The sequence below is a fragment of the Diabrotica virgifera genome, chromosome 4 (assembly GCF_917563875.1).
Source record: "Diabrotica virgifera virgifera chromosome 4, PGI_DIABVI_V3a".
NCBI classification, from domain to species: domain Eukaryota; kingdom Metazoa; phylum Arthropoda; class Insecta; order Coleoptera; family Chrysomelidae; genus Diabrotica; species Diabrotica virgifera.
Window position 1 is genome coordinate 2613747 of NC_065446.1, and position 12450 is coordinate 2626196.

At 32.5% G+C, this 12450-nt stretch overlaps 1 protein-coding gene across 1 annotated transcript in view; it reads right to left on the bottom strand.

Annotated features, from left to right (window-relative positions):
- Positions 1 to 753: 753 nt before the first annotated feature.
- LOC114333000 (uncharacterized) overlaps positions 754 to 12450 on the bottom strand; it is a 65519-nt gene continuing 53822 nt past the window's right edge. Inside the window, exon 6 of the mRNA XM_028282808.2 lies at positions 754 to 9880. Coding sequence (XP_028138609.1) covers positions 8859 to 9880 — 1022 coding nt within the window. The 3' untranslated portion in view covers positions 754 to 8858. The remainder of the gene's footprint in view (positions 9881 to 12450) is intronic.

Consider the following 12450-nt stretch of genomic DNA (forward strand, 5'->3'; position numbering starts at 1 on the left):
TGGCATTTTCCCCTTTTTTTTCAAATCAACGGAAAACAGTGAAACTTATAATTTTGTTAGTGCAAATATCTTCGAGATTATGGCAAAATCTTTAAAATGACGTATTACAAAGTTTGATATACTCATTTATTATTAATATAATTGCGAAAAAAAGGTCGGAATTGCAAAAAAAATATTTTCTCAATAACTGTTGTAAAAATTAGTGTAAAGCTTTGAAATTTTTGTCAACTGAGGGTTCTTTGGTGCTTAATATGTAATAAAAATTTCAAAGCGATTTATTCAATTGTTTAAATTTTATTCAACCTGATTTTTTCAACATATTAGTTACTTTTCTAAGCAAATTATAAGGTTTAAGCATCATCATTCAATCTTCGCTTGTTCACTGCTAGACATAGATCTCCCTCATAATTTTCCATCTGTTTTGATCTTGTGTCTCTTGCATCCAATGCCTATGACAACGTTTTAGATCATCAGTCCAACGTGTTGGTGGACGACCTCTGCTTCGGAAGGCATCATCTCTTGCTCTCCATTCCAGTATCCGTTTTGTCAATCTGTTATTTGTCATTCGAACCACGTGATCTGTACAGTTCCATTTCAGTGTTATTCTTCTCTCTACTACATCAGCCACTCCTGATCTTCATACTGAAATATCCAACATAGCATGCTCTATCGCCCTTTGAGACACACTGATCTTTGACACTGTTCTCCTTGTCATGGTCTTTGGTCAGGTTTGGCCATATTAAAACAAAAATATATGTGTTTATTTTTTATTACATTTACCTTAACTTATTTTATTTTACTAACTAAGCTATTAAATTAATTATACAATAAATAATGGAAAATAAAATATATAAATGATACAAAACATTCCTTAGTAGACTAGGAAGGATCTGTTTTTAGGTGGATGTCAGAGGTGGCATTCGGACTTTTGCAGATAAAGTTAGGTGATAATTTCGTTAATAATAATTGATTTATGCTTCTTCTCAAATATGCCCGGAACATTAATAAAAAAAATAAAATATTTAAAAATTTCGAAAAACATCGATTTTTTCTACTTTCTTTGCTTATAACTTTAAAACGATTCATTTTGGAACAAAGTCATATAGGAATAAAACAAAGATAATTAAATTTTCTATCAGATACAATTAGTTAAAAATGTCTTAATTTAACACCCTTGATGCAAAATAGCAATAAATATAAAATAAGGGGGCAAAACAAGCCTGTCCTTATTCAATGTTTTTCCATCACTTAGGTTACACTTGGAACCTTCCTAATTCGCTTAGAAAGTTTTTGTAATGTGCTAAAACCGTCCACCAAATTTCATTAAAATTTACTTACTAGATTTTGCATAATATTTTGGCAATCTAAACTTTTTTAAAAAATTGACATTTTTTAAAATCTTGCACAACAAAAACTAGAAGATACAAAGATTTGTCAATTTTTATACATATAAAGAAACACTCCACCTATCTAATGCACTTTACAGAATTGAAATCAGATTATTTAAGCAGCCTCAGCAATGTTTTAAAGTTTTTAAAGTTTTAAAGTTTTTGAAATGAATTCCTTTAGAGGTTTGATTGAAGATTCCTTGATACTGTTGTTGGATCTGTGTGGGATGCCAGGATAGCAGTGTCATCTGCATACGTTGCAACTGTAGTTGTACTAGATGTTGGAATGTCCGCTGTGTATAAAAGATATAGAATTGGGCCGAGAACGCTGCCTTGTGGGATGCCTGAGTGAATAGGATATATCTTAGTGTGCTCGTTACCGTGCTTCACAAGGAAGTGTCTATTTTCTATGTGAGGTTTTAAAGTTAGAAACAATTTTTTGGCTTATAAACAAATTAGTGCTGTGTCCAGGAGGGGATGCTACGGGCTCCTTTATTTAGATGGACTTACCCAGGTTTTTTTTTATGTATTTTCACCCGTAGAACATGAATTTTTTGGGTAACAGTTGATCCGGGTGTCGATAAGATTGTTATAAACAAAGAACTTAAGGAATTACATAACATCGATTTTTCGCAAAATAAAACATTTTTTGTATTTCTTGGGTAATTCTAAGTAAAAAATGTTCTTACAAGTTTTTTCGTAGGATGCATAGTTTTCGAGATAAACGCGGTGGAACATTCAAAAAATCGAAAAATTGCAATTTTTGAACGAGAATAACTTTTGATTAAAAAAATAAAATAGCAATTCTGCTAAGAGCATTTGAAAGTTCAAGTCAAATTATACCGGTTTTAATTATTTGCATTACTAAAAATTAATTTTTTTTATTATTAATCAAAGCTATTTGTTTATAAGCCAAAAAATTGTTTACAATTTTAAAACATTGCTGAGGCCCCTTAAATAATCCGATTTTAATTCTGTAAAGTGTATTAGATAGGTAGAGCACCTCTTTATATGTAAAAAATTAGCCAACTTCTAAATAGTCTACTTTTTGTTCAGAAAGATTTTAAAAAATTTGAACTTTTTTAAAAACATTTATATTGCAAATTTATTATGCAAAATCTATTAAGTCGATTTTAATGAAATTTGGTAGACCATTTAAGTAAGTTATAGGAATTTTTTAGGCGAATTATTAAGGTTCTAAGTGCCACCAAAGTCGTTAAGAAACATTGAATAACAACAGGCGTATTTTGCCCCCTTATTTTGTATTTATTGCTATATTGCAGAAAAGGTAATACCTTAAGACATTTTTGACCAGTCGTATATCATACAAAATTCAATTATCTTTATTTTATTTCTCTACGACTTTGTTCCAAAACGAACCGTTTTAAAGTTATAAGCAAAGAAAGCAGAAAATAATCGATGTTTTTCGAAATTTTTAAATATTTTAATTTTTTTATTAATGTTCCGGGCATATTTGAGAAGGAACATAAGTCAATTATAATTACTGAAGTTGTAACCTAACTTTATCTGCAAAAATCCGAATGCCACCTCTCAGATCCAAAAATACACGTTTTTTTACAGATTAGTCCTGGTCTATTAGTCACTCATCTCTATAATATCACAATAACATTCATTCATATTTACAGCATAAACTTCGTTTAAAATCCTAAAAGGAAAATGTCGTCAAAATATTGAGCATTCATCATACGATTACTTGAAAAGTAGAAAAAGGTTAGAAAATTCCCTCCTTGGTATTTACAGCATATATAGTTTACAGAAAATAAGTGAAAGAAAAAAAATCATAAAGGACACCGCACACATCTTATGGAAAATGTAATGTTACTCAAATAAAATACAAGTTACATGAATAGATTCGTCTCCATATTACAATCATTTCATATCATTGCGCCAACTCTTAGTTTTGATTAACCACGTAAATTGATCTAAATAAATCTAAAATTAAATATGAAAGTAGTACGTTCTTTAACGGTAAACTATTGCAAAACCTCTAAATTCTAAAGAACCGCTCCGATTTAGATGAAATTTTGCAAATAAGCTCATCTTGCCATCCTCTTCAAAAGTGATACGACTACAATGTGTGCTTTTTATTTTAACGGGTGAAAACTACTCTTTTTACCAAAAAATAAAAACAGCACTAAGCGTTATTTAAATCTAAATTATGTGTAGGTATGTGAAATAGTAATATAGGAATTTAATTGTTTCTCATATTTAAATGTATTTTATAGTAAAAGTCCAAGTTTTTCAACCTAATAAAATTATTTTTAAAATAAAATAATTTGAAAAGATTTTTATTGAAAAACTGATTGGACCATTTTCCTGGTGACACCTCTAAGGCTTCTACAATATGCAAGCCAAATGGATGCTGCAGTGAAGACAAAAGGGCAGGAATTCTACACTATGCAATTCACAACCCCCGTCTGCAGCTTGGTAAAGTTCCAACGGAAAATGGACCTAGTTACTCTATAGGAGCAATACTAATATAAAATAAAAATGTATACCATTTTTATACCAAATGTATACCAAAACTGTCTCAACTTTTACCTAAAAGGAAAATGTCGTCAAAATATTGAGCATTCATCATACGATTACTTGAAAAGTAGAAAAAGGTTAGAAAATTAGAGGTTAGAGAGGTTAGATTAAATAGGTTAGAGAGAGCGGCCAGCACTCTTATCGACGATTTCACCTCTTGTTAGAGGCTCTTCAGAGGATGCATAGGCTGCTATCTCTACTCCAGGTAAAAATTTTCGACATTTATTAGTCCCCCATTGCAACTGACGTGAAGGTAGTAGGAATGGGGGACTAATAAATAATAGATAGCAGCCTATGCATTCTCTGAAGAGCCTCTAACAAGAGGTGAAATCGTCGATAAGAGTGCTGGCCGCTCTCTCTAACCTAGGTAAAAGTTGAGACAGTTTTGGTTGCGCATTGCAACTGAATAAAAATGGTATACATTTTTATTTTGTATTTTATAGTTTTAAACCCTTAAAAACTACCCTCTAAATAAGAATTTTTATAAATAAATAATTTGTAACTTTAAATTAGGTAATGATGCATTTTGTAGTGATTTAAACTTTATTTTATGTTCGTAATTTAGTGCATTAAGTACTTAATATTTTCAACCCTAATAAACTACAAAGACATTTATTAGATCATTCACTCATGGTAAAATATTGCAAAACCTGTGAATTTTAAACAACCGCTTGGGTTGACATGAAATTTGGCATTCACTTAGCTAATAAGTCAAAGAAAAAAAGTGATATAGTACCGGTGTGTGCTTTTGCCCTGGGGGTGAGTTTCACCCCTTCTCGGGGGTGAAAAAATATAGATCCAAAATAAGTCCGGAAATTGATAAACTGACTAATTTTAAGCAACTTTTGTTCTATAGAGTTTTTCACTAAGTCAATATTTTCGAGTTATTTGCGAGTGAATATGTTCATTTTTCAACAAATAAACCACGTTGTTAGACGGTTCTTCACAAATAACTAAAAAAGAAAGTATTTTATCGAAAAAATATTCCGAGCAGAAATATAGATTATGAAAAATTGAAAAAATCTGTGTATGTATGAAGTTTGGAGAGCTAGTAGAACCAGAGTTGTAGCTAATGAAAAGTAGGTTCTTATTCGTGAAATTCCAAATCGAACATTTCGACGTGAAATATCCAAAAAATGAAGCACTCTTTAGGGAAAATTTATCAGAGGTTTTTAAGAAAGTTTTATTTTTATTTTTTTCATCTATTTTTTTAATTTTTAGCATTAAATGTAAGCAAATTACGCTCAAAATAAAGTTGGTCCCTTTTGAAATTATTCGTTATCGCTTTCCAAGTTACTTTTCTTATAAACCTGGATCCCGCTTACCAGAAAAGTTTATTAACAGCTAGCTAAAAATTTAATAGCTTAACGGTTTCTTAACGATAATTTCTGTAATTTTCAAGATTACAGAAGTAAGTGCTAAAAGTTCTTATTTTGTCGGGAATTGTAAGTGCTAAAAGTTCTCAAAAGTTGGACTTTCTGGAGGTCTTTGATTTTTAAAGCATGCGATTCAAATAGCTTATAAAACTGCTTCTCACACTTACGTGCAAACTTAAAATATAAATATCTCACTCAGTTTTTACGATAGAGACATTGAAAAAACTGAAACAGTTTCAGTATGAAAAATACTACCTACATTTTAGTATTCATATATATTTTTCAAATTTCTTTTCGTTTTCAAGTATTTTTGAAAAAATGGAAAAAATTTATAAAATATCAAAAAATAATTTAATACTAAATTTATTTATTTTTTCAAATCTAAGCACTTTAAACCGGCTAAAATCTCAGAACACGTACACACGTAGTCAGTTTATAAATAAATCTAAATGTATATGGAATAATGCTAATTTTTATTTTTGTGGAAAATTCACCGATTTATGTAATTATTTTTTTGTTCAACGACATAATCGTTTTGTTTGTTTATTAATTCGGCCATTTTTTGTCCAAATCACTTTTGTTGTAGCACCTTTTAAAGGTATCAGTAAAGTCTTTAAAAGATGTCTCCATAATTTTTTTCCAAAATTCTCTATTTCTTGCGTTATTTAATGATAAAATGTTCGATTCAAGGTTAATTAGAAAAAACCCCGATTTTAAGTAGGCTGCAACTTGGGTAGTGTTATTGCTATAATAATTTAGAGAACACCACTCAATTCATTAATTTAAAAGGTTTCTTTTTGATTCTAATGACTTTTTCGTAAAAATTCATAATTTTAGAGTTATTTTTGAAGATCCACTCAAAACATGCATTTTTCATGTAGGAAATCATCAATTTCGATCGTGAAAAACTTGCTAAATACATATCAATTTACCGAAAAAGTCGTATATAACATTTTTTACTCAGAATTGAAATGTCTATCGATTTCTGAGGTTATTTTGAAGTTAAATATTTCCACCCCCGAGACGGGGCGGTACCCACCCCCAGAGCAAAAGCACACATCGGCACAATATCACTTTTTTCTTTGACATATTATCTATACGTATGCCAAATTTCAAGTCAATCCAAGCGGTTCTTTAAAATTTACCGCAAAAACCGTCAAAGAATATACTAAAGTGAGTTACAGCGAAAAGAAATTTTGTTAATCGGCACTTCATAAATCTTTCTGTAGGTAGTAAGCCAGAGGCTTACTCTTATCTTATAGATACTAAAGTAAGTATAATTTAGTCAGTCGTACCAAAGTATATACTTAGTTAACTTACGCTGGGTCAAGCTGTTTTCAATAGTCACTGGACAAATAATATTTATTAATGAGAGTCTTATGGACCTCAAAAATGTGATTTCGATAAACTTTAGTTACAATTTACGCCGTTATTAATAAAACTCAGAATTGGGCAGTGATATGAATTGATTGTAATTTCCAGACGAATCTATTGTAAATTTTATTGTAGTTGAATGGCATTACATTTCCATAAGATGTGTGCGGTGTCGTTTGAAAAGATGCGTTACTGCTTTTAGTTTTTTATACTTTACAAGCCATTCATGCAGCGTATAGTTTTGAATTTGTATTTGTCAGTATTAGTTCTTGTAGCTAGGAATACTGTTGAAACCTAAAATTTATATGTACTATACAGGGAAGCAAATTAAAGCGAAATAACTGCAGAATGTTAAATTAAATAGTCCCGCTGATAAGGCATAACCTGAAATCTTTATATACACACATATACAGGATTGGGAGAAAGTATGGGACCAACTAAATAGCCTTGAAACAAAAAAGACCCCATTTGTGAATGCGAATTTTCAAAATCGGTGGATTTAGTGGCGACGCGTGACTTTTTATAAAGTGTTACCAAAACCAGATGCAAAAAACAAAAATGAAGATATGGCTAAATGTATATATAGCTTCAATAATATAATTTTGTATATCACTTCAAAATCTCGAAAAAACAGTTGATGTTTCTAGATGTTGGCAAAATTTTTGATCTTTTTTGGCAATTGGCAATTAATGTTAACAATTCCCTGTAATTGCCTCGATTGTCAGAGTTGTCGCCCTCAAAATGACCACGAAACGCTATTTATTGTTTGGCCAAAAAACATACGGTATCTATTATAAGTGTGCTAAGGATATACCTATCTATATTTTTAACAAACTCATTATGTTTAGCAATATTTGCTTTAAAAGCTTGGTTAAGAGAACCTTTGATTCTTGCTTTGCCAAACTGAATCAAATTGGGTATACATCTTAAATGTAGGTAACGGAGACATTTCATGTCTCCTTTTTAAAACTCTAAAACCATTTAAATCGTGAACCTGGCCAACCCATTTTTCCTGTAGAAATCAGAAGACATGGCCAACAATACAGTCTATTTTTCTTGCAACCACATAACCAACGATATTCACTTTTTTAAAATTGTTTAAATTGTTTAAAAGGTTTTTCATTTTCAATAATCTCATTTTTTTTTCTTCAAAATTATACACGGATTACTTTTCAAGTAGTTGATCGATTACGCAGCCACACTCATCCATGGTTAACTGCACGCATACTTTTTCTTTTGTATCCAAATTTAAATCTGGTAACAGGGCTACTGATATACACCGTCGCTCCTTCAAAAATTTCAGACACTAGCCGGTCCCGAGCGACAGCGATGATGTAACCATTGTAACCACAAATGAAACTGGTAACAGAGTATAATAAAGTGCAACTGAGTCACATAAACTCGCCAATATTTTCGTGTGTCTACAAGTAGTTGGCTATTTACTGAATTAGGTACTATTAACACATAATATAATAATATACTTCTATTGGTAAAAATATAGGTAAATGGAATTATTCATCGTCATAAAATATTTATTTGCAAGATTTTTAACTATGTATTGCCAATGGTAACAGTGGTTACATGGACGTTTCGCCAGTGGGTGGATTGAACGTAGAGGATTCTTATAATGGTCTGCTCGTTTTCCGGACCTCAATCTGTTAGATTTTTCTCTTTGCTGTCATCCAAAGTCGCGTGTTTACATGAGAGGATCAACTTTGCAGGATTTAAAACAAAGAATAATTATCGATGACTGTGAACTACTAGGTAGGGAAGTCTTGGAAGAAATGAGTTAGGAATAACAAGTTCTTTTAAAACATGCAAACGTATACAGGATGTCCCATCTAAATTTAATAAGTCGAGGGTATTTCCGGTAAAATTGGAAGTAGAGTAGTAACAAAAATATGTTATTGGATGCCATATGTGTCATTGTACGACAATGCCATTGTCAAGATATTTAGGTGATTCAATACTCTATCCCAACCCTGTAAAACTTTTGCAATCTTTATCTCTTGATTCAAGTACTTGCCATCAATATAATACCAAATTGACTATAGAATGGCAGGTTTCCCTTATTTCGGATTTTCCTACATAGTAATATGTTTTAGATTTTTTATTAGTTCCCTTTATTAGCTCACGTTCTGCTCGTACTTGACTTTATACTCAGAAAACATTAATGTCTTCTTCTTTTATTATGTGATCGGACACATCTTCCCTTGTAGCATATCTCCGTTTCGTGTGAAACCTCTGTTGACGTAGATGTTCTAACTTCTTTCATGTTCCAAGGTTCTACCTGAAAAGGTAAAAGCTCTTTTTCCTGTTTCTCTTCTTCAATTTTTAAAGTGGTCAAAAAATCCTGCAGAGTAGTAGTTTCAGTATTTGGTTCCGTGGCATTTACAGTTGTTGATCGCACTGGCTCATCTGTAAGTTCATCAGGAAAAGTTGGGTTTGGAGAAGTAGTTATCGTCGTTTCAGTGCTAGCTTCAGTAGATGCAATATTTAGGGAGTCTCCTTGCGTTTTAGCATCCCGTGACATACCAAACATTTCGTATATTGAATCAAGGAAGTCTCCTTCTTCAGAGTTTGGTTGAGAATTCGTGGTAGAGTAGGTTGTACTGAGTGTGTAATCTACTGGTTCCGTTTGATCTTCTTTTTCTATATCTTGTATAGTGGTTTTTAGATCAGGCTGTTCAGTTGTAGCAACTTTATCATCCAAGGTACTTTTAAATTGTTTAACATTTCCTTCTTGTTCAACGAAAGGAGTAACGTAGTCCGTATAACTATTAACTGTTTTTTCGTATTTTTGGTCATTATTATCTACAGTAGGAACTTTTTCAATATCATGAAAAGAGTTTAATACCGAGAAATAGTTTTGTGATTCAGATGCCTCTAAACGATCTACAGGTCGTTGCTTAACCAACTTCCATACCCCTTTCCTGCGTTTTTTCTTTTCTTCTTTTTTCTCGACGTTCTCATTGTGTTCTGTAGTTATGTTAAAATTGTTTATGGCTTCAAATTGTTCTTCGATCTTTTGTGTTGTCTTCCTGAACTGCTCGTCACTTTTATCCGTAGTTGTTTCTTCGAAAGATGATTTCACTGGTAAAGCGAAAGGTTGGTCTGATGAAAGGTTTTGATTTTCAAACAGCTGTAGTGGTTCTTCTTGTGGAGTGTCAATTAAGTTTCCTTTGGTTTTATCTAAAACACAAAAAAATTGCATTTAACAGTCTACAGCACTTAATAGAAGATAATTCAAATAAGGCTAGTATATGGTATATAGTATAGTATATAGTATATATAGTATTACTAATTCGCAATATGCGGCTATAGTCCTGATTTTTTCAGTGGAAAATTCGGAAAAAAATATTATAAAACGTTTTTTAAAAGCTATTTATAATCAAGAGCCATCCCATTGGGACCCACATGCCGTTCTCTTACATCTATGTAGCTAGTTTATATCCATTGTCGGATATTTCTAGTTCTCAACTAACGATGAAGCTGTGCACATTATTAGCGTTAATTACGGGTCATAGGGATCTTTTACACGTATCAGGTTAAAAAATATTATTAGTTTTCCAGACCGATTAGAAATCAGAATTCCGGATAGGATAAAAACCTCATTTTCAAAAAAATTTCAACCATTGTGTTATTCTATACTCTAGAGAAAATGCTTCTCTCTGCTTGTCCTCTGTCATTGATCAATATATTCAAGTTACCAGAGATCTTCGTCCCACAGATACGGACTTCTTAATCTTAACTATTAATAAACCCTATCGTCCAATGGCTACACAGAGACTAAGCAAATAAATTAAGGTTACTCTGGCGGCTAGTGACATTGATACTACTCAATTTTCGGGTTGCAGTACTCAACACGCAGCCACTTCGGCAGCTTATAGAGCAGGAGTTTACATTGAGGTTATTAGGTCTAGAGTTGGCTGGACGCAAAAATATAATATGTTTACGAAATTTTATAATCGACCCCTGTTAGATGATTCTGCAGCATTCGCTAAGGGGATCTTAGGGCTGGTGGATTCCAGTAGTAACTAAATTTAAGTTTAAGTATATTCCTACTTATTAATTATGTTATATGTTTTTGGTGTTGCAAAAATATAAGTTTTAGAAAATACTAGATCTTTTTCTTTGAACATCTACAAGTAGTTATTGTAATTCGAGAACGGCAATACGAGATATAATTACATGATCAATTGACTTACCTTAAGGAAAATTGATCCATATCATATGAGTATTGCCGTTCAAAGAATTACAAACCCACCCTATAACCCCACCCGTACAGGATGATCTAGAATTTTAAGCAAAATTGTAGTAAGGAGAATTTGAGATCGGATTCTGGAGCACGACAGCGCGAGCGGTTGAGGAGAAAGTAGGAGTCGTACTCAGGGAATTTGTTTTAAAATCGTGATAACCGAGCTATGAAAAAATTGTGACTACAAATTTCCTTAAAGTAAGTCAATTGATCATTTAATTATACTACAGAAATATAAGTGTGAAATGAAAAAGCACGTGCCAACTTAGTGAAAATGAAAAAGATTTTATGCCGCAAAAATCTGACATTGACCCTCAAGATAAGGCTAAGTAAATGTTATACAGTGTACTTTACTATGGAACTGATTCATGGACATTAAACCGAAATGCAATAAATCGACGTAACCCATTTGAAATGTGGACATTTAGAAGATGTCACATGTGGACATTTAGATGAGTGTTAAGGATTTCATGGGTAGATAGAATCACGAATATAGAAGTGTTATGGAGAATGGGAAGAGAGAGGGGGGGGAATTGTAAACACAATAAAAGAAAGGGAATTACAATATCTCGGACATGTGATGAGAGGCAAAAGATAGAACATCTTGAGACTCATAATTTAAGGAAAAATAGAGGGTAGAAGAATCGTAGGAAGGAGATGAGTTTCCTGGTTGAAGAACCTGAATAAATGGTTTGATTGCAGCTCAGGGCAACTGTTTAAAGCAGCTGACTAACAGGTAAGAATAGCCATGATGATTGCCAATCTTTGTCACGGAGATGGCACTTAAAGAATAAGAAGGTAAGATTCACTCCAGAAGAATCAACAATTGACCAGATTTAAACTCGGACCAGAAACTAATCGCCTATTCGTCGACTTCAAGGGCGCATACGATAATGTCAAGGGAACAGTACTATATCAATCACTACGTGAGTTTTGCAAAGTACCGTTGAGACCGGTCCTCACATATGGTGCAGAAATATGGTGCACTCTAACGCTGAAAGATGATAAACTTTTGAGAACATTTGAGAGTAAAATACTACGCAAAATACTTGGAGCTATAAATCCCAAGGGCAGAGACGCAAAATATATAACTTCGAATTATACCTACTACTGAATCAGTGACTTAGATAGGCTGGACATATCGAATGGAAGAATGCCAGATAACACGATTGCTAAAAAACTAACCACAGGAACCTCTGTAAAAAGAAGAGGCAGAGGCTAAAGAGAAGGAAGTTGAACTTACAATTAAGAAAATAAACCTACAGTATCTGGGACAGGTGATGCGGGGCGAGAAGTATGGCATCCTGCGACTCATAATGCAAGGAAAGATAGATGGCAGAAGAAGCATCGACAGAAGACGAATTTCATGGCTGAAGAACCTGAGAGAATGGTTTGGATGCAGCTCAAAACAACTATTTAGAGCTACTGCCTCAAAAATGAACGTTTGTAATGAACGTACTTGCTTAAAGATGTCGAGATATATCTGTAGATATATATTGTTGTT